At 51.8% G+C, this 26,974-nt stretch overlaps 1 protein-coding gene across 6 annotated transcripts in view; it reads right to left on the bottom strand.

Moving 5' to 3' along the window:
* Positions 1-9,848: 9,848 nt before the first annotated feature.
* The window catches only part of PAX2 (paired box 2), a 79,246-nt gene continuing 62,120 nt past the window's right edge, over positions 9,849-26,974 (bottom strand). For 3 of the 6 annotated variants that reach the window (XM_030759307.2, XM_022569042.2, XM_022569047.2), the window contains 3 exons: positions 14,034-14,135; positions 11,675-11,761; positions 11,046-11,195 (listed from right to left, as the gene is read on the bottom strand). In XM_030759307.2, coding sequence (XP_030615167.2) covers positions 11,119-11,195; positions 11,675-11,761; positions 14,034-14,135 — 266 coding nt within the window. In that variant the 3' untranslated portion in view covers positions 11,046-11,118. Of the gene's footprint in view, positions 11,196-11,674; positions 11,762-13,789; positions 13,879-14,033; positions 14,136-26,974 lie in introns of those variants that run through there. The other 3 variants (XM_022569041.3, XM_022569044.3, XM_089898058.1) reach the window with 2 other exon arrangements.

The following is a 26,974-nucleotide window of genomic DNA, read 5'->3' as shown; positions in this document are numbered from 1 at the left end:
ACTGAGTGTTCTCTGAGGGGTTCTTATCTTCCCAGCCACCCCAGCATGTCTTGGGCTGCTAGGAGAGATCTGACTCTGGGGATCTTGACCCCAGAGTCAGGCCAGGGATAGAGCCAAGACAAGATTAGGCTTTTATTCATTCATTTATTTATTCACCAAGTATTTTCTGGTATCCATTAAGTTCCAGACTCGAAGGATAAAGACACGGACGCCATTCTTGTGAAACTTAACATTTGGTGGAAAGAGAGACAATGCACAAGTACGGTGACATGTTGATGAATGGGGAAGTTTGGGAGCTGTAAAAGCACCTCATGGGTTCAGGGAAGGCTTCCTGGAGGGAGTGACATTTAATCTGAAATCTCAAGGATGAATAGGAGTTAGTCAAGTGAGTAGTGGGTGCGGCAGGGTAGAACTTTTCAGGCTTTGAGAAGAACAGCGTGTGCAAAGGCAGGAGGGGAAGGTCAGTGGGGCTGGAGCAGAGAGAGCAGGGGAAGCGTGCTGGAGGCAAGGCTGGGCTAGTGGCAGAGGTCGGGGCTTTGTGGCTTGTGAGTCAGGAGTTTGGACTTGACCCCCTGCAGGCCCATGGGGGTCCAGCAAAGAGTGTTAAACCGGAAGTTAGTATGTGTATGAGTGTGGTGGGGTACATCAGGATATTATTTGCATTGTAAAAGATAACATTAGCTACAAGAAAGAGCCTAAATCAGGAGAGCAGGCAGAGTCACTGATGGTGGTGAGGGGGAGCTAGAAGCAGGTGGCCCAGATTTGCTATGTTTCCGGGAGGTTGAACTGACAGGACTTGGATTCTGATTGGCTGAGTGGGATGAGGGAGAGGGAGGGGTCAAAGACGACTTGTGGGATTCTGACTTAAGTAGTTGAGTGGGAAATGGTGCCATTCCCTCAGATTAGGATCAACGGTTGGGAAAATCATGCCTTGGACTCTGCACAAAGAGTCACCCAAGATGGTTGAGGGTAATGATGGGGGGCACAGGGAGTTGTGGGGCCTAACACAGTCAAGGGGCCAAAGAAGCCTTCCTGATTAAGACAGCTGATGGCAAGGCCTTGACTAAATGCGGCTGAGGGTCTAAGACATGAGGTTGGGCCTAGGGCTGGGATCTGGGGGCACCTGGAAGCTGAGGGAGCAGGACGCCTGGAGACTTGGAAGTGGACGTAGAGTGACCAAGTCCTAGGTGACTCTAGCCTTGGTTGGTGACAGACGGCTGGGCTGGGCTGGGCTGCCCTCTCCTCCTCCGATAATTAATCCCGCACGGGGGCCGCAGGCGATGACAGGGCTGTCTAGCGTGCACTTAAGCATTAAATGACCAATTTCTGTCAGACTAACTTCCCCAGCCTCCCCGTCCCCTCCTCTGCCGCCCACCCCCTGCCTGCACCCCCTCCCTCTGCTCCCTGCACTGAGTTTTTCAGCAACTGATGGCTCCTGGTTCATTTCTGTGGAATTAATTGGTCCCTGAATGAATTCTGTTGACAGGGCAATTTATCATGTGTTTGGGCTGACAGTGCGGGTGTCGGGGGGTAGGGGGGTGGAGAGATGAATCGGGGGGGCTGAGATGAAGGGGAGGAGGGTGTGTGGGTTGGGGTGAGCATTGACCATAGATAGGGACCTGAGAATTGCCAGCCCAAGGGTTTGGGGTGCCATAGAGCACCCCCAATCATGGCTGCATGCTTTGATACACATCCTTGATCCCACAAGTTTGAGAGAAAACACTAAATTGGAGAGGACCCTCCAAACTTTGTCTGACTTCTTCCCGATCCTTCAATCATCTCAGATAGCGTATCTTCATTGGGGGAATTCAGCACCACCTTACCTTAACCCTCTGGAGGCTGGAATGGGGCCTGGGGCTCTGGAAGAGAATAAGGGAGTGTGCGTCTGTGTGTGTGTGTGTGTGTGTGTGTGTATGCATGCACGTGTGTGTGCATGTTCGTGCACTCAAGGAGCAAAGGGACTGATTAGCCTGGGGGGTAAGGGGGCTGGTCCCCAGGGAGTTGGGCGCTCAGCCGGCCTGGCTAACAGGGGCCTAAGGGACTGGCTAATTAGGGTACTGGAATGGTTCGGGCAGGCGGGGGTGTTGGGAGGAGGCAGGAAATGTAGTTGGCCCCAAATGGCTGCTTCCTTTGTCTCCCTCCCATAGCCCCTACCCTGCACCCTCAGTGGTGCCCACCATTCCCCTAGAGATCTCTGGGCAGATACTGGGAAGAGAGATAGCAAAAGGAAGTACTGACTCCCAGGTGGGAGAAATGGCAACAAATTAATAAATCCATGCCCCCTTTCCTAGCTTAAAAAGTCCCCCGTCCCCTTCCCCATCTGAATGTATCCACCCCACTTCCACAGAGCTTTCTTGAACTTCTCTGGGCCACAGAGATTGCCAGGCCACCTACCATATACAACTGTAGAAGCTTAGAATGTCAAAGTGGGAAGGAGTCCTAGAGGCTGGTTTTACACACGAGGAAACTGAGGCATGGATAGAGGGAGGGGCTCGTTGAAGGTCACACAGTGATCTTGTGAGCCAACTTCTGGGTCCCTTCTGCTTTCGGCTTGGAGATGCCTGCATACACACATGCTTTTTGCTCTGCTTCTAGGTTGCATCTGGGGGCTGAGAATTCCTTAGGGAGGGGGTGGCTCTTCTACAGGCCTCTTCTACCAGGAAATTGAGGCTGAACCTGGGCACTTGGGGATGGACAGTCACAAAGGTCAGACCATGGGAATGGGCCCAAGGTGCTGCTGGGGTTCAATCAAGTAGGGAGGCCACATGGAGGAGTGGGATGGGAGAGGGGAGAGCAGTGTAATCTCGGGCCCTGAACCCTGAGTCCTGAGAGATGGAGCCAGCCAGGGTAAGGGGAGCCCTGGATCAAGGCAAGGGTCTACCACCCATGTGTGCTCTCCCTGCTGCAGCCTGGCAAAGTGCTCCTTCTGCCCTCACAGACTACCTTCTAAATCTCCCAGAAAGATTCTTCCAAAACTCTTTACCCTCCGCCAGGCAGGGCCCAGCCCTTCTCCCCCCACTCTCAGCAGATAGCAGCTGTGTCTCCTGCACTCTCTCTGAGCAGCGATAGGAGCTCCTAACCCCTCATGATCTGCCTCTCCCCGCAGAACTCTCGGCTTCTCCCCATCCCTCACCCCTATGCCTCCACCCCATTCTTTCAGGCCTCTTTCCATAAGCCCCTCAGTCCATCTCTGAACAACCCCTCTTCCCCCCGCCCAGTCTCCACCCTCTGCTCAGCCGCAGGCCCGGGCACGTAGCCTTAGCCTGAAAGGACCCTCCCTTGATCTCATTGACTGCAGCATCTCCTGACCCTTCTTGTGTTCCCTTCCCTTCCAAACTTTTCTAAAGAATTGTTTACACTCTGTCTCCACCTACTTCCCCAGTTCTCAGCCACCCCTCCCCCTGCAGCTCTCCCTCCACCTTCAGAAAGCACTAGCTTTCTGGTCACCAGGTGGCCCCTATTCACCAAAGCCAATGGTCTTTCCCTCAGTCATGCAACAAAAAAAGCAAAATCTAGCTTATTCATCAAACAATTATGCTTATCTGTGTCAAGGAGCTGGTTATCTCTTTACTTTTTTTTTTTTCTTTACTTTTTTTTTAATTTAAATTTTTTAAGCTCAAAACTACATTAAGAAAGTGTACTCACAGAAATCTCACCCTTACCTAGTCCCCATCCACACTGTTCCCCGTTCAGAGATAACAATTTTTTATTAGATTATTAATCTTTTCAATGTTTATGTATATATAAGCAAATGTGATAAAATCCTTATTTTCCCTCTTTCTCACACAGTGTGTCCACTGTTCTGTACTTTTCTTCTTTTACTTAAAATTCTAACCTTGTTGTGTCTCCAAGTCAGTGCCCTCCCTGAGCTAATCCTTAGCATGGACCCCATCAACTCTTGCCTGGACCATTGTAGTGGGCTCGTACAGGTCTCCCCATACCCACTGTCTCTCCTTGCATCCCATTCCTCACATTGCAGACAGAGAGCTCCTCCAGAAATGCGGGTCTATTACGCCACTCTCTCTTGCTCAAAAACTTTCCATGACTCTCCTTGCCTATAGAAAAAAATTAAAATTCTTAAGAGGGCATCCATGTCCCCCAGAACTGTTTAAGTCAGAACTTTTGGGTTACAATTGGTAGACACTCAACACATTTGCTTAAGTGAAAAAAAAAGGAGAAGGTACTGGCTTACAACCCTGGAAGTCCCAAAGTGGTCTTGCTTTAGGCCTAGCTGGCTCCAGAGGCTCGAATGATATCGCCAGAGCTCTCCTTCTGTCTCCCTCTCAGCTCTGCGTGTCCCTGCTTGACTCTGAATGTGACTGCACTGAGCTCTCAGGCAGGGACTCTCCACATGGTGGGAAGCTGTCCCTAGGGGTCCAAAGCCCTATCGTTGCAGCTCACAGACCAAAGGAAGAAGAGGCCCTCTCTCTTCCAGTCCCCAGTAAAAAGCCTTCTAAGAGGACTCTTCATAACTTGAAATCTACGTGCTTTGAACCGGGATATGGGGTCCCCATTGGCCAGGCATAGGTCTCAGGCCCACATCTATGGTCAGGAGCTGATGGGGCATTCTGATTGACAGTCCCATAAGAACTACACAGGATGGGGGAGGGACAGTTTCAAATGGAAGGGGGGGTGCGGAGATCTTAAGGAAGTGGGGGAGCCAGTCATGGGGCTGCTAGGGGGAAAAGGCACATCAAGAGCAAACGTCTTGGGCATCCCTGGTGGTGTAGTTGTTAAGAATCCGCCTGCCAATGCAGGGGACACGTGTTCGAGCCCTGGTCCAGGAAGATCCCACATGCCGCAGAGCAACCAAGCCCGTGCACCACAGCTACTGAGCCCGCACACCACAGCTACTGAAGCCCATGCGCCTAGAGCCCATGCTGCGCAACAAGAGAAGTCACTGCAACGAGAAGCCCGCGCACCATGATGAAGAGTAGCCCCTGCTCGCCACAAGTAGAGAAAGCCCGCACACAGCAACGAAGACCCAACGCAGCCAAAAATAAATAAATAAAATAATTTATTAAAAAAATAAAAATATTGGATGCTCTTTCTTAAAAAAAAAAAAAGAGCAAATGTCTTGGGACTTCCCTGGTGGTGCAGTGGTTAAGACTCCATGCTCCCAATGCAGGGGGGCCCGGGTTCAGTCCCTGGTCAGGGAACTAGATCCCATATGCATGCTGCAACTAAGAGTTCGCATGCCACAACTAAGGAGCCGGAGCAACCAAATAAATTTTAAAAAACCAAAAACCTCAAAAATAAAAGAGCAAATGTCTTGAGAATTCCCTGGTGGTCCAGTGGTTGGGACTCCGCGCTTCCTCTGCAGGGGGCACAGCTTTGTTCCCTGGTCAGGGAACTAAGATCCCACATGTCACGTGGCGTGGCCAAAAAAAAAAAAGCAAATGTCTTGAGAAGGCTCATGCTTGGTGTAGGCGAAGCACGGCACAGAGCGCAACAGGCTCAGAGCACAGTGAGCTGGTGGGGGGGGGTTGTAGGGGTAGAGGTGGGGCGACAGGGGACACTCAGAACATGTAGGACCTTATAGATCAGTTTTAGCATTCTGACTATGATGGAGAAAGGGAGCCTCTGGGGGGCTCTGAGCAGAGGAGGAGCATGCTCTACTTTACATTTTGGAGAATCACTCTGCTGATGGGGAGAGAGTTGGCTGGGGTAGGTGGGGCAAAGATGGAAACAGGAAGGCCAGTTAGAACTTTTTTTGCAAATCGAGGTGAAGGATTTTACTGGCTTGAACTGGGATGGTAGAGTGCAGATCACCAGAAGTGGTCAAATTCTGGATCTTTTAAAGGTAGAGCTGTCTGGTTTTGCTGGTGGATCAGATATGTGATGGGAGAGACAGGAGCAGTCAGGGAAGATTTGGGGTTTTGGCTTGAGTGACTGGTAGAATAGAGTTGTCCTTGACTGAGATGAAGAAGACTGGGGAATCACCTCAGGGCCTCCGTTGGGCTTTGACTTTCATGGTAAATGGCCTCTTTCTCTCTGTACTTCCTAGTTCTGTGTCCTGAGAGAGGGGGACTAATTGGCTTAGCTTGGATTTGTGCATGAGTCCAATTCTAGTAACAGAGTTATTGGTGGATACATGGGCAGGAAGGGATGTGAGTGGGGCAGCTTCCTTAAAGTAGCTGTCAAGTGATGGATACCATTTGGACATTTCTAGTGTCCTGGCTCTCAACTACCTTTAAGCTTCATCTCCTGTCACCTCTCCCAACCCCCTCTGTCTTTCACCAGGCAGCTTATACTTCAGTCACATTTGTTTTGTTTTTTTTTTGCGGTACGCGGGCCTCTTACTGTTGTGGCCTCTCCCGTTGCGGAGCACAGGCTCCGGACGCGCAGGCTCAGCGGCCATGGCTCACGGACCCAGCCGCTCCGCGGAATGCGGGATCTTCCCGGACCGGGGCACGAACCCGTGTCCCCTGCATTGGCAGGCGGACTCTCAACCACTGCGCCACCAGGGAAGCCCTCCAGCCACATTTTGTCTGGTATATTTCCATGCCTCCATGTCTTTGCTCCTGCCGTTCCCTCAACCCAGGACAGTTTCTAACTGTCATACTTGGTGAACCTCAGCTGGGAACTCTGTGGGAGTAGGGTGGGGGGACAGGGCTAGCAGAGTCAGAATTAGGTGAGTTCTGAGGAACAACGAGGCTGGAGAATAGGCCCTGTTTGTGTTTGGGGTGGGTAAATGGGACTGCAGTTAGAGCAGGCAACTGGTCAAAGATTGTAGAACATGTCTTGGGGGCCCTCAGGCTGATTCCAAGCAGAAATCAGCACCCTAGGAGCGACACAGCATGAAAGCTGGGCAGTGGTGGTTACTGTTAACAGCGGATCCTCGCTGTCCAATTTGGTATGAAGGAGACCAGAAATAGAATAGAAGGTAAGAAGCTCTGGTGGGACCCAGGTAAGAGGCCCTGGCTCCCAAACTGATGAATTGAGCAGGCCAGGACTCCCATTCTGGGGGCAACTGGAGGCAAAGCCAGGCAGTGGGGGCCAGATAGCCTGCTTTGCGTGTTGAGCGCAGCATTGACTGGGCCAACCCAGTGCCCTGAGGACCTCCAGGAATTCACTCGCTGAGCACCAGGCAATAATCAGGAGTTCTGCCATGCTGGATTTCCATGGGTTCTGAGCAGGCTCTCTGAAGTGGGGTGCACATCTTCCAGGGGGAACAAGATTATTTATGCATGAGAAGAGAACACTGGAATTTCTATGTATTCCAATCTCATCCTTTTTCTATTTTATGTCTTATAAGATTCATAGTATGTTGGTCTAGTAGTACATTTATGGAATTTGTAAACAAGTAACTATACTTACATTGCAAGTACACATTGACTTCTTTTTACTGATAGGGTGTATGATCAAAGAAGTTTGAAGACCACTCTTCTAAGAGACTGGTGATTAAAAGGAGCAGCACTGGGCAGGATGGAAGGTGGGACTGTCATTTGCTAAGATGGGAATAGGGAGGAGACACAAGTGGGGAGGGAGAAGGAAGGGGATGGACTTGATTAAGGGCTTGCAGATTTGTTGGGGGTCCCACAGTGTCATGATGTGAGTAGGCTGGGCAAATAGGCTTGGGGAAAGACAGGCCTGTTGGAATCATGATGGAAAGGAGGTGCCTGGGAGACACTGCCCGCAGCCAATGGGAAAGGTCATTCCTAGGTCTGCCTCTAGGCTCTGCTTGCAGCTGCCCAGCCACCCCTGGCAGCTCAGAGCTTCAAGAGGCTTTCAAGTGGGAGGAGACAGAGATGGAAGCTGAGCTGGGAAGGTTTCCCAGGGGCAGAGAAGGAAAGTATCCAAGGGCGGAGAACAGGTGGAGGCCGTGGCCTTTGTGGGAGGGCTGGAACTGGGAGGTTGCTGAAGGGATGGAGAGCAAACCCCTTCCAAGTATCTCAGAAGCAGCCTGGACAATCACTCCATTTCTCCCCCAAACAGGGGAGAGAGACCCAGGGACAGACACTCATCCTTCACTGGACACCCAGGCACAAGAACAGTAAGGGTGTCTGAGAAAACCAACAGTTCTCCCACTTCCCCACCCTCAGACTCACACAGGGACATGTAGACCCACGCAGACCAACAGAAATGGGAGCCAGCGACCAACCAACCGACCCACAATATAGGCACCTGTATGCCCTCAAGATACACCCGGACTGCACCAATCCTAGCAGCTGCTCACCCAGGCCGGGACTCCACCAGAATCAGGGGGTGCGCGAGGTCACTTGAGCCCTCTGGTTCTTCCCCGGTCTCTGCGGGGCTGGACGCTGTCCCGGCCCGGAAATAAATGAGCAGCGAGGAAACTGGTGGCAAGCGTCTGTGGTATCTGTGAGGCCTGGGGGATAAAAATTGAGGCACGGAGGAAGGAGACAGGACAGCAGACAACCCCCCACCCATGCGGAGAGGACCTCCGACGTCGCATTCTGAGAGCCTGCACCCTAAGTTTGGGTGTGGTTGGAGAGGTAGGGAGACCAAATCACTCACTCGAAGGTAGTCTCAAGTTTTGCAAAGCGAAAACTCCTCGCCCCGAAGAGGGGGTGGGGGGGCAGGCAGTCTCGTCTGGGCCATTGCCGGCTTTCGGCTGCCGATGAGAGGGTCCGCAAAGGGGTGGGAGGAGGGTCTCAGCAAAGGGGTGGCAGGGTGGTCGCAATGGAAGTGCCCTTGGGAGGATTATTGAGGGTTTATTTGAGATCAACCAGTGTGAGGGAAGGCCTGTCCCAGAGACAAGTAGAGACAAACCTGGAGCCATGGGGAGTGACATACAAAATTTTATTATTATTATTATTTATTATTATTTATTTGTCATGTGCAAAAAAAAAAAAAAAAAAGGAAAAGAATCAAAACGAACCGACGCGCTGAAAGTGGCCAAGGAGACCAGAGCCATCAGGGGATCTTTCGAAGGTTCGGCTGGGTCCTGGGTCTGGGTCCCCTGTCGCGCCAGCCCCACAGGGACTGGAATGGGACGGGCCTCGGAGTTTGAACCTCGGCTCCCTCGCTGCCCGGCTCGGGCCACTGGAGCCTGGCTGGGCACCGGCACATCCCTTAACTATTCTCTTCTCTCGTTTTCCTTTTCAAAAAAAAAAAGCCTCCAAGGGAAGAGAGATCTGGGCGAGGACTCCAAGCCTTTTCGGATTTGTTCAAGGATTTTTATTTATTTATTTATTCACTTTTATTGACTTTGTTTCTGTTATTTCGAGTCGTCACGATCCACGGGTGAGGAGACATGCAGGGCGCATCGCCGCTACCGAGAGAGCAACTACGGGGCAGGGCGGCCCGGCCGCCGGCGCCCCAGGGCGCGCGGGGCACGGCCTCGAAGGGCGAGCCTGGGGGCTGGAGCTGCCACCTCTGATCTAGTCTCAGGGGGCAAGTCAGCCAGGGCAGGACTGGGGAGAGAGGCCGAGGGAGGGAGAGAGACAAGAGAGATGAAGACTGAGAGAGACAGAGTCAGGGGGAGAGAAGCAGAGAAGAGAGATGGAGAGGGGAGAGATGCAGAGGAGAGAGATGAGGAGAGAGCGAAAACAGGGAATTACAGAGAAATAGCCAACAAAACAGAGGCGAGAGGAGTCCACAGGACCATGTTCGTCATTTTGCATAGAGATTTCTTTTCTTTCGTAATTTTTTGTAACAGAAAAAAAAAAACCCCTCCCCCAGGACGTGCTGTGCTTTAGTGGGCGTGTAGCTGTGTCCCCCCCTCCCCCCCAGCGAGCGGCGACTCTCACAGCACAGACAGCGGGGCGTATCTACAGGCAGGACGGGCGGGCAACTGGGACTCTACCCGGCGGGGCGGGGCGGGGCGGGGTGGACGGGGTGGGGTTATATACACAAGGGTTCGCCTTCACACGACACACACCGTCTTTCTACGAAGCAGCAGCCTGTTGGGTTTTCGTTTTTGTTTTCCTCTTTTGCAAAGACCATCATATTAAATAAATGTAGACTTTTTGCGGCCCTGTTCATTTCCTGCCAGAGGAGGAGGCTGGAGGTGGGTGGGAGGGGGTGGAGTGGGCAGCCCCCCACCTCCCACCCCGCGCATTTCATACGCCAGCTCAGACCCTGCTCCCACCACCACCTGCAGATTGAGAGTCTGTGTCGGGGGAGCGGGGGGGGCATCAAGCAACCGCTCGGGGAAGACCAGTGCCGCGGCCTGCGTTAACTGGTCCTGAGGCAGGCACGGAAGAGCCTCCGGCGAGGCAGCGAGTTAGGGAGGAGAGATGCAGAGCATCGTGGGCTGGGAAAAGGACGGGCAGGAGGGGGAAGTGCGAGGTCGGCAGATGGAAGAGACGCTGACGTAGGGGCAAGGCGGGGCTGAGAGTCTGGTCACTAGTAGGAGATGCCTGGGCCCTGGGGAACTGGGCAATTCAGGTGGAGTAAGGAAGAGCCAAGAGTCGGGCTCCGTGGGTGCGGGCTGCTGAGGCCTGCGTGCCTTGGGTCACAACCTTGGAAACACCTGACAGCCCAGCGCCCCGCCCCCCCCCGTCCCCGTCCCTAGAGCCCGGCCCTCACGCCCCCATTCCATTCCACCTTCTGGGCAGGGCACAGGTGGGGGCAGTCCGGTTGGCGCCGGGGTGCGGACTTTTTCCCGAGGACTTGGCAGGAGGCTCTTCCCTCTTCTGCAGAACATCGTTTTGTTCTTAATTTCCTTTGCCCAGCGAAGCCTCCCGGGCGCCGGAGCGTCCGAGGCGGGCTGCTCCGGGGCTGGGCCGCGCTGCAGTCCGCGCTGATTGTGTGTCACAGAAACGTGTCCCCCGCGCAGCGGCGGGCCCGGCCAGAGTCCGGTGGTGTGGCTGGTCGGCTCCCGGGTCGGCTCGGGAGAGGCGGGGATGAGCTGGGTCGGACCCTCCTCGCGACGCCGCGCAGTCCAGGCAGGCGGGGAGGGGCGGCGGGAGGGATTGGGGGCGGCGGGCCCGGGCCTGAGGGTCCCGCCCGCGGCTCCACCCGTCCTGTCCGGCCTTCGACGGGGTGAAGTGAAGGGCTGTAGGGGTCCTGGGATGGGGTGGGTCTGGGGCGGTGGCCGGGAGGCTTCTTGTCGCGTCGATCCTCCCTCCCTCCGGGGTGGGCGGTCAGACGGGGACGATGTGGAGGCCAAAGCTGTCGGCCTGAAGCTTGATGTGGTCCCCGCGGTAACTAGTGGCGGTCATAGGCAGCGGCAGCAGCGGCAGGGGCGGAGCCCCGGGGGGCGGCACTATAATAATAAGGGGAACCTGGAAGTTAACACAGGAGAAGAATGGGCTGGGTGAGAGGACAAACAGGAGAACAAAAAAGGAAAGAAAAGCAAAGCAAAGACCTCCCCGGGCTGGGGTCTAGCAGGGTCCGGGCAGGGAGGCATTGGCTGGGCTGCGGGGCTGGTTGCCCCCAGGAGAGCTGCATTCACCGGGTGAGAGAGGGACCCGGTCGGTGTCGGCCGCCGCCCGACTGCGGACCTTCAGGGGGCCCGAGGGTGGGGGCGGCGCAGAGCCTTCCAGCGACGGGTAAGGGAGCGGAGGGGAGAGTTAGGAAGGGGCGGGAGGCGCAGGCGTCCTCTAGGGATCCCGGGGCCTCAGTGCTGCGCTAACGAGCCTGCCCGGCTGGGCACCCAAAGGGCGGGTCGCGGGTAGTTGGACCCGCGTCTGGAAGCACTGCCGAGCTGGCCGGCGGGCGGACGGAAGCGCTGAGCCGCCGGCCAGCCAGGTGGCGTACTCACTTAGTAAGGCGGGGTTGCTGAATCTCCAAGCCTCGTTGTAGGCCGTGTACTGGGGATGGCTGTACGGGTTGCCGGAGAACTCGCTCCCTGCGGGAGGGCGAGGGAGTGGGAATCAGACACGGCGCAACGCCGGAGCGGACCCGACGTGCCCAGCCAGCGGCCTCCCCCGTCTCTCCGAGGTTCAGGTGCAGCGGGCAGGGTAATGCCCACTGCGGGCGGACGGCAGGGTGGAGGCGGAACAATCCACCTGGTCCAAATGGGGGGAGCCCATGGGGTGTGTGTATGCGTGTGCGCGCAAAAGCACCGACCCGCCTCGCACACCGGCGTGGAGGTAACTGCGGGGCGGTGCCCGCCTGGGGCTCCCCCCGCGGAGGCGCTCCGGGCCACCCAGGAAGGGTTTGTTCCGGGTCCAGGAGCGCCTACGCCGCTGTGTTGGGGGCCAGGGTCTCTTTAGTGGAAACTCTGGTTCTAGGAGCCACAGCCCCATAGGGTGAAAGTGGGGGAGGGTTGCGAAGACAGGCCCTCGGGACACTTTGTCCCAGAAAGTCCTGAGAATGGCATCTCAGCATGGTGCCAGTACAAGGGGTGGGGGCTCTGCTGGGAAACACCCCCCTCCCTCCTTTCCCTCTAGAGATTTGATAGGTGGGCCACGCAGCAGGGGAAGGAGGCGGCGGGAGGCAGGTGGACTGCCCGCCGGTTCTCAAGCGGTGAGCGGAGGGCCCCGTGGGCTGGGAGCCGTCGGAAGCTGCTTCCCTCCCTTCGCGGGAGAAAGGCCAGGCCTCCGGGTTTCCCCCTCGCCCTTTCTCCTGTGTGATGACCCCAGACTGTTTACAGTGATCCCTAACCGCGGGTTAAGTAGAGGAGAAGGGGCCCCTCTCGGAGAGGGAGCTGGGGTGGGGGTGGGGGATGCAGCCACTGGAAAGCCTGTTTATTGACGAGGAGGGAAAGCATGCGTGCAGCAGGATAATGAGCTTCTGAGCTCAACTGTGACCAAGAGGAACTGAGCTATCTCCTTCCCCATCGCTAATGAAACAAGTGTAATTTCCTCATCAGCACTAGATTCTGTTGAACGACTCCCCCCTTGCCACCATGAGCTCTCTGAGGCTCCCCTCATCCCCATCCCCTTGCAGACTCTCCCCTCCCTCACCCCCGCCTCTCTAAGACCTCCTCCAGCCTCCACCTGCTCACTGCTGGACCCTTCCCTGAAGAATCTCCTGGCACCCGACACTTTCATTCACCCTACCCCAAATCTGGGCAGGGATACCCTCACCCACACCAGCAGCTCTCCTTACCCAGTTCCTCTAACTCCCTTCATCCCCTATTCTACAACACCCAGCAGCAATCTCCCTCTTGGCCAGCCCCCTACATCCACCTCTGCTTACCCAGGGGCTGTCCCTGAATGAACGGTCCAGGAATGGGGCCAGTCACCCTACTCTATCCTCCCCCGCATGAGAGCTGAGCTTCAGGAAAGGGGCACACAGAGGGCAGCCAGCAGGACAGGAAGCAGGCCCAGTGAGTCTCATCCTCTTTAAGACAAGAGTTTTTTGGTGCTTCTGTGACTAGGAACTTCAACTCTCTTTGGCTTCAAGCCCAGCTCCCAATCTGGGGTGAGGGGTTGGGGAGAGCACAACCTCCAGCTGCAGTCACCAGACCCCAAATATGGCCTCTGTCTCTCTGATCCACACAGCCCAAACCCAGCTCCTCTCAGATGGGGACGGGTCAGAGCCCCCAGGAGCAATGAGGGCCCAGGGCTCCTCTCAGGAGATGTGGAGGTGCTCCAGCTTGTCTCTCTGTGAAGCCAGTCTCTCTGGTTCCTGCCACAGTCTGTCTTCTGTTCCTCTTTCCTTAGGGAATAACTCCCTTCTCTCCCTGGGGTGGGGTCGGGTCTCCACACTGGTCTTCCCTGTGGGTTGGTGTGGACCAGGGTGGCTTTGTCTGAGTGACAGACATGCCCCTGGAAATGGTTCTTGGCTCCAAGTTTCCATGGAAACCAGGGCAGACTCTTCCAAGCAGTGTCAGCTGGCTGGGGGTGGGCTGGGGCACTGAGTGTGGAGCTGAGGCTGCGTGCTCCTGGGCACAGACTGGGGTGGGTGGGCACTGCGGAGGGGCCAGGACGTACGGAAAGGTGCACACTACTGCAAGCACTTCTGCAAGTTCCCTCCCTGGATTACTCATGAGGGAGGATGAGGGACCCCGGCTGCAGCCTCTAGGGAGAGAGAGGGATAGAACAGCAGTGGTTTGCAGGGGAGGAGATGTTGGGTCTCCCCCAGCCCCAGTCTCAGACTACAGACCACTCAGCAGCTCACCCACAGTTTAGCTACTCCCACCTAAATTAGGCAGCTGCAGCATTGTCACCTACCAGGCACCATTCCTGCCAGGGTGGAGGTGGGGTAGCTTCCCTGGCCAGTGGGGGGCACGTGAGGGGGGTAACCAGGCAGAGTGGTGCTCGCCATGTCACGACCTGGAAAAACACAAAGGGGAAGGGGTGAGGCCTGGAAGAGAGGGGCCTGCCTCTGCTCACACAAGGGTACTCCATGGAAAAGAAAGCGCTGAGTGCAGACATGTAGGGGCACACCTGAATGAGAAGGTCCAGGTGTGCCCTTACATGTATCTAAGCTTACCTAAATGTCCTATGATCAGCTGTGTGTATGCACCTCTGCTCTGTGTAGCTCCTTGTGTGTCTCTCTGTGCATGTGTGTATGTGTGTTTGCCTTTGCTTGTGTCTCTTTGTAGCCCAAACCCAGATGGAGAAGGGAGGGAGATGACCTGGTTTTACTCCTCCTTCCCAGTGAGATATTCAGCTGTGGTCTATCCAGTAGCCAAATGGACCTCTATCATCTTGCTCACCTCTCCCCTCTTTAACACCCCATCTTTCCTTCAGGCTTGGAGGACACCCCACCAGGACTTGTACGGGAGCTGATGGGTATTCCTTGTCCTCTCCAAGTGAAGCTGCAGGTGCTGGGCCTGGCAGGTGTGAAGAGTGGGGGGCCAGCCAGTGGGCTATTTTGCTGTCAGTGTTCATGGCATTTAAATGATAGAAAACCATCCCTGAAGCAAATCAGGAGCTTTGAGCTAACAGTGCAAATGGATCAGATCAAGTTCTGTCCCTGGAGGTGCTAGACTTCTGTCCCTGGAGGTGTCTATTAGCTAGAGTGTGGAGAGTGGGAGGAAGGGCTTTCCTAGTATCCTGGAGTGAAGGCAAAGCGAGCCAATCTTAGGGAGATACCCATGGTCCACAGATATCTCTGGAACACAGCTGTACCTGAATGGCCCCCCTTCCTTGCCTGCCCCCTCCATCGCCATGAAGTGGTCACCGCCTTCTTTGCAATTTAGCATGCTCCAATCTCTAATGACAATAAATTTGTCCTCTCCCATACTTCCATGCCCTAGAGACTACTTCATCCTTTCCTGGGTCCTGGGTCCCCTTTCTCCTCTCCATATTTCCCTTACACTCCTCGTCAGCCAGTGCCACTCTCCCACTCTAGTGCCTCTGTCCAACCCTGGGAAGAGGTGTGGCTGGAGGAAGGCAAGAACTAGGCATCTCTGGCCCACTTTCTTTTCATCAGTTGCCCTAGACCTTATCCTCCCGATGGCTATTCCAAAGCGTTTCTCTCTCTCCTTGTCACTCTCCCCTTAAAGTCGACCTCACCTCCAACTTTCCTGAAACGTGTGAGTTTCCTCACCGCTACCTTAACACATCTGAATGATTCATCCTTCCCTAAGTAGACAGGGATGCAGCTCAGGCTTTTGCATTCCCAGCTGCCTGTGAACCTTTTCATTAGCTGTCCCACTGTCACCTCAACCCTGACAGGAATAAAAGAGATCACCTTCCCCTCAGTCAGTTCTACTGACCTACTTGAAGACCATCAGACCAAAACCTCTGGAGTCGTTCTTGACATAGCACGCCCAGCTTTGAAGTCAGTCGCTGGGTGTTGTCAATTCTCCTTAGCAATATCTGTTACATCTGTCCCACCTTCATTTCCTCCACCACCTCCACAGCTCAGTGCCTAAGCACCTGCCCTTGGTCTGCCACAACAGTTTTTTTGCTTGTATTCCCTGCCTCCACATTCTTCTCCTTCAGTCTGTGCCTCACATGGCTGCTTGGCTAGCCCTCATGAAACGCTGCTTTCATCACATCACTTCCCTTGTAAGAGCCATCATGGATTCTCTGTAGTCTAGAGTTTGGGTGTCTCTCAGGCAGTCTACACTCTGCCAGGCGTTCAAAGCCTCCCAGGTACTCTTCCCCACCCAGTTTTCTCAGCTCTGATTCTCACCCCTTCTGGTTTAGTGTGACTGTTTTCACTGGCTTGAATGCTGTGAAATCTCTGCTTTTGCCACCTCATTTTCTTCTTCTTGCTATAGTTTCCCTTTCCTTCCCTTATAAGCTCAAGGCTTAAAACCCCTACTATTCTACCCATCGGAGAAGTTTCTCTCTTCTAAACTTCTATAGTGTCTGTGCTCCATGGTTTACCATGTCACTACAGTTCATGAAACATCAGCCCTGTTGTTTTCCTCCTCAAACAGATCATAATCAAATGGAGGGCAGGCCCTGTCTTCTGCTCTGTAATACAGTTGAGAATACGGTAGATGCTCAATAAAAACTTATTGACTAATTCTCTATCACTCTATTGGACTTAATAGCCAATTCCAGGTGGGTTGTATTGTTTTCTGTTTCATATATGTTGGTGCCCTTTGAAGAGGTAAAAGCTGGGCAAAATGTAAATGTTTGAATCTGCTTTTTTTCTACAAATAATTTGAACAATGGATCGTGAATTTTTATAAGACGATGAAAGATTTATACAGGATGATGAAAGCAAGGGACTCATAGGATGTGACTCAGCTTTATCATGCAACAGAATGATTTTCTCTCTACTTATTAATATAGCTAGTATCTTATATTTTAAAACTCAAGAACAAACAACAGGGTAGAACTGTCAAACAAGAGATCATTTTGAACTCCCAGAGAGATAGCAGAGAGAATCTGTGTTTGCTCTGTGTGGGTTTTCTTTCATTGACTTCTATTGTCAACTAAATGTACAATCCTCCTGACCATCTCTCAGTGGAGAGGACTTCAAGTGGACAAGTCAGCAACATCTATCAATTCCTAGAGAGATTAATAATATGGCATTTCGTTGTCAAAAAAGGCCTAAGACAGGGCCTTCCCTGGTGGCGCAGTGGTTAAGAATCTGCCTGCCAATGCAGTGGACACAGGTTCGAGCCCTGGTCAGGGAAGATCCCACATGCCAAGGAGAAACTGAGCCTGTGCGCCACAACTACTAAGCCTGTGCTCTAAAGCCCGTGAGCCACAACTACTGAGCCCACATGCTACAACTGCTGAAGCCTGCGCGCCTAGAGTCGGTGCTCTGCAACAAGAGAAGCCACTGCAATGAGAGGCCCGCGCACTGCAACGAAGAGTAGCCCCCGCTCGCCGCAACTAGAGAAAGCCCGCGCACAGCAACAAAGACCCAATGCAGCCAAAAATAAATAAATAAAATATATTTAAAAAAAAAAAAAGGCCTAAGACAGAGGAGAGTTAGTGAGGATGTAGAGGTTTTGAATAGAAAAATACAGAAATCCAGTTCTTGGTCTTGTGATCCTAATGTCCACAAAGCAGTCAGGAAGAGAAGGATGCTTCTTTCTCAATAAACAGGAATTGAAATGCATCTGAATTCTGATTTTCAGCTGCATAGCTCCCTCAGCTTTTCACACACAAATTCCTTGTACTCTAAGGTTGTGTCACACAATCCCTTACTTAGCTTCAGGAGAGAAGAGGAAATGTGGGATGACTAGAAAGGTGTTTCCAGCTACCTGGAGGCACCCCTATTGCAGTGTTTATTTCCACTGGATCTTTCTCTTGCAAATGGTCCAACTTCCAGCATATAGAAACTCTGGCCTGCTGAAAGACACAGAACTGTTGATTGAGAGACACATTTCCAAATTCTATTTTAAAAACTGAATCTGGGAAGTGCTATTCAAGCATTTTTTTAAGTGTGAGAGAAGAGACGTATGATGAGGAAAAAGCATGCAAGCACACGGCTGTGATTCTGCTGCTGTGGATTCTGTAACATCATTACAGTATCACTGGATTCTGTAACATCAGTACAGCATCACTACCAAGAGGTGCCCGTTCAGGACCCCTGAGCCAACAAAGGTATAAGCCACTGCATACAAAGCACCTCAATGGCTTCTTTAGCACACAGGTAACACCTGAAGAACAGGAACAAATTGACCAAACTCTTGCCAGAGCCATATATTCTTCTGGAACACCATTGTCGATAATAGAAAGCACACACTGCAGGAAGTTTTCAAATTACTAAGACTGTCATACCATTTGCCCAGCAGCATTCTGCGAGCAAACTTCTTTTAGTGAGTGAATATGAATGGGTAATGGAATCTGTGCAAGGAAGAATCGACAGAGTACTGGGCGTTGCATTACTACCGATGGGTGGACAAAGAGGAGCAGAGACAGACTCTAAAACTGTATGACAGCACACCACCTCCTTCAAGCAAATAGGCAAAAGTGCAGAAAGAGGAGAAAAATAGCTTCAGAGCAGAATACATCAGTTATGAAATATGTCATCTGACAGACGATAGGAAGCAGTAAAGCATTTGCTTTGCTCACTGACAATGCTAGGAACATGAAAGCAGCACCAAGAATTACACATGGATAAAAACCCACATACTACAAGAGGATGGGCATTTCCTGTTGGATAATTGTTTCCTAAGATTACAAAGTTTTAAAGATGGAAGAGCCTTCGAGATGATCAGTATCACTTCCTTGTTTTCAAGTTGAGAAAATGGGGGCACAGAGAGGCATCGTGACTTTCCTATGGCTACAGAGCTAGTAACTGACAGAGCCAACGTGTGAAGCTAGGTCTGTACCACACTGTCTTTTAATGATAACATGAAGTCAGATACTCCCCAAAAGAGCCAAAGAAAAGGAAAAAGAAGTCATCTGACAAGCAAAATCTCATATTGTCACTGCTGTCATTAGGATGAGGCAAGAAAAACAGGACACAAAGAATAAAATATTGACACTGAAAGTCTGTAGTAAAATCCCATGGGGTGGAGTATCAATCTCTTTGGAGAGTTTTCTGAAAAACAAAGAGGCTCTTCAAGAAGCAGGAGTAGCTGAGAATCTAAAGCACCCAGAAGTGTTAGAAGCACTGTGTTTGATGAGGATGTCTTCTCAGTTCAAGTGCAGAAGTCCCTGAAGATTCTAAAGCCAATTTCTACAGCAATCACTACATCTGAATCAGACAGTGCACTTTTGTCAGACATTCCTTACCAAATGGGCCAGATCAAATCAACTGTTTCGGAGAATCTAAGTGCAGTTCCTTTTACAAGTACAGAGAAAAGCAAAGTGAAAGACTTTATTAAGAAAATTTCAGTCACCGGATAATTTATGCTATTTTTTCAGGTCTTAGGATCCAAGGGCAGAGTTGTGTTTCTACTTGCACCTAGACTAGCTAGCATTCACTGAGCACCTACTATCAGGCTAGGCACTGTCCTAAATATTTTCTGTATATTATCTCACTTAATCCCCATATCAACCTATGATGTTGATCTGTTTTAAATCCCCATTTTATGGATGAGAAACTGAAACTCGGAGGGGTTAAGTATTATATCCAAGATTTCACAGCCAGTAGATGACAGGACCTGGACTACAGAACAAGCCGTATACTTGGGAATGGATTCTAGAATGACATTCTCAAATAATGTAGACCCAGAAAATAGGTATTCGGTCCAGGAAAGTAACCTGGGATTATGCTAAGCAAATCCTTCCTATAACAGAACATCTTGTTGCTTCTTGTTTCTTGCATGTTTCAGGTTCTTCCATTTTCTACAGCAAGGCTTTTAAACTGGGGTTCACCGATCTTGTAGGATGTCATGGATGTGCTTCAGGGAGTCCATATAAAACTATACATGTGATGTTACAGATACATATATGTAATATCTAGATGGCTTTTATCATGTTCTCAAAAGTATTCATGACTCAAAGATTAATAAACAGTGCTTATAAAAGACCAAAGAAACTTTGTTTTTTGGTGTAAGAAAGACACTGATTTGTTTGAAACTATTTGAATTGGACCAATAAACCAGATCATACAAAGAACAGTCAAATAACATGTGAAGGGTAGGGAGGCTTATCTCAAGTAAGGCAAATGTCAGCATCCAGGAGACCAAGGGAATAATAAAAAGGAAGCTGCCAAAGCAGCAGAGATGCTTTAGTTCAGTGATGGCCGGACAACAGACTTATTAGACACAGATTTATACAGTAAAAGTTATATTCAATCAGTTTAGAGATGCTTTCCCTCAGTATCTTTCTCTGAAAATGAGCACTTTTGCTATCCACTTGACACTATGGAGGACCCTAAGGCTGAAAAACATAACTCTTGTTTTACTATCCTAACCTCAAGTTGTGTCTGCTTCTCATAAGGTCGTGAAAATGAAGACATTAGATTGCTTCAAGGTTGGCAGTCTGTGCCTGAATTTGACACAAGCATTTATAATACTTCCAAGAATACAGTTATTAAATTTGTAATTACTGCCTAAATATACTGTACATTTACATGTACTACACCAATTATGATCCCTTTATGACCAATCCAAGTTATACAGAATACATCAAAGTAACAAACTTTAAATCTGTAAAAGATGCTTTAAAAGGAGAGGGCAAGAGCTTTCCACATATTTCATTTTATTCCTTATTTCCCGGGTTTCCAAATTCTCCGGAAGTTTTCTCCTGGGGGGCAGAGGTGCCTGTATGAGGGTCCCCAGCCCCAGGCTCTGTCTTGGCCCCATAGCTCTGCATCCCGAGGCTGGCCTGCCCTGGGCTCCGGCAGACGGGGCTGTGCTTGCAGCTTAGGGCGGCTGCACTCCCAGCCGATCTCACTTCCCACCCACAGCTGGACCTTTAGTCCCCGGTGTGTCCTAGGCAGGGATGCTGCCCAGATCTATGTGGGCTCAGTAAGGTCTACACCTCGACAGCCAACCAACTGGACACAACCAGTCATGCTGTTCCTACCCCTTCTCCCAGCACGCAGCCCTTCATGGGCCACGGTAGCCTGCTGGCCTAGGGCCCCACAAGAGGCGCTCCTTCTAACTCAGCTGGACCATGGATGGAGCTGCAGCCTCAGGATAGTGGGATAAGGATAGGGAGTGTTGGGGAGAATCACATTCTCAGGGCTGAAAGGGAATTTGACTATCGTCTAGTCTACTCCCTCTCATTTTACAGAGAAGGAAACAGGCTCGGAGAGAGAGGAAGACATCCCAGCCCTCTCCGTGGTTCACTTCCCCAGGCTACCCTCTCTGGCTCCACTAGAAAGTGGCAGAGGAAGACTGGAGTTGGGCAGGTGCTGGCACTCTGGAGGCTGGGCCCAGGCTCACTGATGGGCTCAGAGCCCCTCGTGCTGGGTGGGCAGAGGTTAAGCCTGTTTGCACAGTCTCCTGATACTCCAGGTCTCCCAGTTCCTCTCCGGCTTTATTTTGTTCTCTGAGAGCACTGAATTGTCAGCTCTAATCCTTCCGAAAGCGCAGCGTTTTTCAGGCGCTCTGTGTAAGTGAAACCCTAATCCCAAGGAAAACGGCCACTTAAGCTGCCGGAGCATCAGGCTACTCTCCGAGCCTGCCACAGGATTTCCTCCGCCCTGCCCGCCAGCTCAGCGGCCCCCGAGAAGGAGAGGGGAGCATTCCAGGCTGAAGGCATGCAAAGCCCTCTCTGAAGTAACAATAGTGGCAGGGCTTTTGCCTCCCAAAGCTCAGGGTTGAAAAAGTGCTGGCTTGTTTGTCCTGAGCAGGGGAAGGAAGGACTCTGATCACCCTGAGGAGGGTGGGAGGTCTTCCTGTCACCTTGCGGATGGTTGGCTTTCCGGGGGAAACAGGCTTTTAGGTCTTACCTAGGTGACTCTGAGGCCACCAGGACATTTCTGAGCCCTTGGTCCCAATACATACCTGTAACATTCACTGGGACACCCCTCTTTAGGGTTTCTGGTCATCCAGAAAAGGTTGGGTTGGCTGACTTCACTTTTACGTAGCCAACCTTTTCTTCTTAGAAAGTGCCAAATAATGGAGTAAACAGGCTTAGTACTGGGGGACCCCCCCCTTTGGAGAACTCTCCTTTGGGACACCCCAGGCACCTCTAAATATCTACAGCAGCAGAAAGTTTCCCTATGACCCAGCTATCCGTGAAAACAGTGCCCAGTGCTTTCTACTAGGCAACACTTTTTTGTAGTTGGCTACTACATGCATTTGAAATAAAGCTCGTTGATTTCTCAAAAATATTTTGATTCAAATTCAAACTGTCCTCTCTCCTTGATCTCTAAATGAATTAGTGAGACCATGCCGTGGGGGGCCAAGCACAGTCCATTTGGCGTGCTCAGCCTTTGCGTCTCATGGACAGAGGGAGGAAATGAAGGAAGGAGTCAAGAGGTGAGGCCCAAGGTAATGGGCCAAAGCTGAGCTCAGCTTAGAAACCACAGAACTACATCTTTGCTAAGATGCCCGGGTACCCTTCATACCTTCCTCCTGCTCCTCATGCCTCTCCTTCCCTCTGTAGCTCCATTAGCAGCCTCACGTGCTTCTGCCCAAGGCACCCTGCTGGGGAGGGAAGCCCGTCACTGCTGGGATGGCTGGTGGGCACAGACATGGGTGTGGAACTGGGGCTGGAGATTGTGGTGGCACAGCTTTTGTTCTATTCAAATTTGACCTGACTCCCCCAGTCCTAGAGTAAATTAATGTCTTTTCTTTGCAATATCTTTTCCCTCTAGGGGTGGACTGGATAAAGAAGGAAGGGAAAGAGCCCCGATCCAGTGACTCCCTAGGCTGCAGACCCAGGGCACCCACATTATCTGTCAATGTCTCATTGCTATGGAAATGCCCCTGTAATTAAATCAGAGCTGAGGTCTGGGGGCTGGAGGTCCTGGGGGATGTGGCTGGAGGCCTCAGGGATGTTTGGAGGAGGCTAGCCTCTTCCCAGTGGGCCTTCTCGGCTGAGGAGAAGCCCTCTGGCTTGGTTTGGCCTCCACAGCGACAGGCTCTCCGACTTGCCTTGTGTCTGGAGTTGCCCTAGCCCTCTCCTTTCAAGGTTGGCGAGGAACTCTGATGTCTGTGCCCTAAATTCCTCAGCTAATCAGGGGCTTTGAGCTGACAGGCAAGGCTAGGAGACTCCCAGCCTCCTTCAGAAACATTTCTCAGCCTTTATTGCCCTCTCCTCCCCCAAGAGGCTGGCCAAGGGCTAAGCTGTTTGTTTTATGGAGGGAAATGCAGTGCATTGGAAGGGGGTTGTTAACTACAGGAAAGAGGCACTTCCTAGAGGTCCTCAGGACTCCTAGAGCAGGAGGAGGAGGGTTTCCCAGGGTCCACACCTCTGTCTGCTAAAAGGCCACTTCACTAACCATCCTAGATGTGGGTAAGGAGTCTGAACTTCTAAGAGTCTGCAGCCCTTTCTCAGAAGCCGAGCCCATACTACTCTCTCTAGGCCCCGGGGGCCAGCCCCTGCTTTTCTTTGAACTTTGCCTTACTGGCCTCCTCCACCTCTGCTCAAATTTGCCAACTTCCAGGAGACCCCCGTCTTCTGCTCTCTCTCCCCACCGTGGGCACTCCCCTCTTAGGACGCATCCACATCTCCTCCCGGATCCTAGCTACAGATTCCGGCAGAGCTGCAGTCTCCGGGCATCAAGAGAAGTTTCTCCCAAGCTCTTGAATAAAACCACCTTCTCCCCACCAGGATGGGGAAGCTGACAAGGCTTTTTTTTTTCCCCCATGAGGGAGGAATGGACTGTCCCTGTTACAGTGCTCCAATGTTCAGACATTTTTCCAAAGAAAAGGGAAGACTCTCTGCTGACACTTAGCAGTCTGGGAACTTGGATAAGCAGGGGAGAGGCTCTACTTTCAGGGCTGCCTGGGGCTCCTCTCTTTCCACGCCTCCGAGTCCCAAAACAATGTGCTATAGGTGCCTTCTTTGCCCTTTAAGATCTCCATTATCTGACAATTTGCTGAGCAGTGGTGGGGAAGGGGATGTGGGCTCAAGATCTGTGATTAACACAAAACATACTTCTTTTTTATCTTTTTTAGAATGTTAAACATGCTTACACTATAGTTGTTTTTGGATTGTTCTATTATCTCTAGTTCTTAGGGGTATTAACTGTCCTGTATATTGCTTCTGCTAACTCTCCCTCATGACAGTTTGTATTCATATGAGGTGTGTAATTTTTTATAGTGAGCTCATCTTTAGTGATGGATTTTTTTTTTTTTCCTGTGGGAGTCCCATGTGCCCTGGATTGTAGAATGTCTCTGCAAGGAAGGTTTGCCCTTGTTCCTGCTGGGGTTTCCAAGTGGGTTACTATCCTAGACACATTTTTATGTAAGTTCTTAGCTGGGGGTTCCTGCCACATCCTCATGGTATAAATTTGGACTCAGGGTCAGGCTTGGGGATCTCCATTTCTCATGGAGACGTTATTTTCCCTCCCTTGCTTTCCTGAGCCCCTGGGATGAGTTTGTGTGTTTCCCATGCATAGATAGCGTTGTCCTGCTCCATCCCTGGCTTTACTCAGGGGAATGCTGACTTCTAGTTTCCTGCTTCTTTGGGGCCCAAGGTCATCTTTTCTGTCTGGTGTGTTACAACCCCAGCCTCCCCCAGTTAGGGTCTGCCTCCAGTGAGATGCCAGCAGCCTCTCAGGCTGCTCTGGCTTTGGGTCTCCCTCTATTTCTTGCACAAGATGGTGAGGTTTGGTTGTGTGGTAGAATTCTCATTGTTATATTTATCCAGCTGTGTTTTGGTGAGTTTAGCCTGCCTTGTTTCTAGATATCAATCTCATTCCTCTATAACCCCTCCGGGACTAAAATGAGGATGGCGAGGACTACACTTGCACAAAGCTCTCCCAGTGCTCGGCAGTGAGCCTCACCAGAGGCCAGTGAAGCCTGCTCACTTGGTGCAGCAGCTCTGGGGCCTGGTGCATCCCTCGGCTTCTAGAGTGAGCATGGAGAACCGCTGTACCATCCCCGACTTCCTCCAGCACTGTCTCGTTCCATTTGGGCTCCAGGGCAGGGAACCCGCTCTCATTATCAGGGTGGATTTTCTCCAGGTGAAGGGACTCTCAGAATTCTCAGAAGCATCTCCAAGTGACTTTGGGACTCCTGAAACTAGTATTCATCTTATTCTCCCAGATCAACATCACTGCCAAGGTCCCCTCTATGGCTGCAGAGCTGGCCAGGCACAGGAAGGGAGGAGTCAAGGTGAGGAGGCTATGGGGAAGGGGGGCTCTTTTCTACCAGTGACAGGCGACTTGAAGGCACCAGCACACAGTTGGAGTCAGAGTCCTCACTGAAGAGGCCCTGACCCAGAGGCCTGCGGGACCACTGAGTGGTTGATGGCAGCCCACTGTGGGGTCCTTTGGAAGGGTAAGAAGGAGGTAGAAGGTACCAGCCACAGCCAGACAACCTGAGGAATCCTGGGGCCAGAGTGCCCCCCACCCACTCTCTCATCTAGTTGGTCCCTTTTTCCTTATCACTTAGGAGAGACTCGGCTCCGTTCCAGACCAGCAGCCTAGAGCAGTGGGCTGGAGAGAAGAGATGCTGCTGAGCTAGAGCAGCCCAGCGGCGGAAGGGAAAGTGGGTGATAAATTTAAATAACCAGCTTGACTTGGCAGCTTGCTGAGTTGTGATGCAGTGAAATTAAAATCTCGGCAGAACTTGCAAACACTACTCAGAAAAATCAGTCTCTCTCCTTGGTTCCGTGAGAGAAGGTGGGGAGGGGAGGCTTTTGGGCCGAGCCCCGGCCTCTGGCAGCCACCCTTGCCTGCAAAGTGATTAGCTGTGTCCTGGCCCACTGGGCCCCACTCTCCCCTCTACACAATAGTCCAGGCTCCTCTCTCCTCTCAGTCCTGACCTTGTGGAACAGCTGTATCAAGTGGCTGGTGAAGTTTGAAATCAGCCTCCAGTGCCAGGAGGTGGCAGGAATATCAATAAGGTCGGCTCTTCAGGTTGGGCTAGGGCTTCCTGGGCTGGTTTCCTCAGGACTCATTCCCAAAGGTTTGCAGCCTCAGCTGCCTGTCCCTGGGGAAGAAGATGAGCTAGGGGTTTAGGATGTGGGGGATGAAGAGGGCTCCTTGAACATCTTGGCACACTCAAGCCAGGCTGTGGCCACAGGATGCCCTCCTGCTCTCTCACCTGTAGCACATACCTGGCCAGAATCACCTGCCAGAAAGTGCCTCCCCTTTTCCTCCTCCACCAAAGCCCTTCATACTCTCCAACCAAATAAGCTCTTAAAGAATCTTGGAGGGCAATTTTTACAAATACACCAAAAGCCCCTCCCATATCCCAGCTATTCTTGGAGCCCAGTTCTAGGTGCCAACATCTTTCTAGAAAATCTCACCTGAAATCCACCTCTCTGGTCTGCTCTCTACATCACTGCTCACCGCTACCCGCAAACTCCTGGCCCAAAGGCTAATGTGCTGGACCCATTCCTGAGATGATCCATGAAGTCTCTGGGCACTGCCCTGTTTCTCACCTTGACAGTACCTCCAGCAAATTCTGTTCATCCCCATAATAAACACATCATGAATCATTCATCTTTAATAGATTATGCAAATTAGGAGGACGTAAGATCAACAAAGATCAATAACTGCAGCCATTTAATTGCCAGCAAAAACATTTTAAGAATGAGCATAATCTGTAGCCCTTTCTCGGGTAATGGCACCATTAATCCAAACATTGGATCTTGGCCTAAGTGTAGAAAAATCATTCCCTCCCCCCTCCCCCCACCCCTCCCCCACTTCTCCACACACTTCTCTCTTTTTGGTAATTTCCAGTTTCTGAGCAAGTTTCCCTGTCATTACCACTGGTGAACAGCTCCGAATGTTAATGGTTCTGCTTTTGTTACTCCTGGCTTGATTGAAATGTCGCATACAGATTGAGATGTTAGTGCTAACTTGCCACCTGGGAATGTCAAGCTGGGTCTGAAATGAACTTTTCTCACACTTGGATCCAGATGGATCAGCCGGAGATGTTCCCAGGCTGAGCTGGGACCGTTCCAGGGCCATGGGGGGGAGGCGGGTGGGGGATGCTCAAGGTGGAGGCACTTTTCTGCACCAGCCTGAGTTCTCCTGCTGCAGGAACCCTACCCCAAAGATCCTTCTCTCCACCCCAGGAAGCCTCTGCCTCCTAGACTGTGGCCCTGGGCCCAGGGAAGCACAGCTGGGGTTAGAGAAGAGTCTCCTGGGCTCTGTTTTGCTGCTGCCTAGGGTGGGCCACTTTTGGGAGGTGACCAGTGTGACTCTCAGCAGATCAGGAGAAACACGG

The sequence above is a fragment of the Delphinapterus leucas genome, chromosome 16 (genome assembly GCF_059928025.1).
Source record: "Delphinapterus leucas isolate spDelLeu-1000000601 "Yukka" chromosome 16, BTC_Dleu_Yukka2, whole genome shotgun sequence".
NCBI classification, from domain to species: Eukaryota; Metazoa; Chordata; class Mammalia; order Artiodactyla; family Monodontidae; genus Delphinapterus; species Delphinapterus leucas.
The sequence above is the reverse complement of the archived record's forward strand: the minus strand, read 5'-3'. Positions and strand labels throughout refer to the sequence as shown.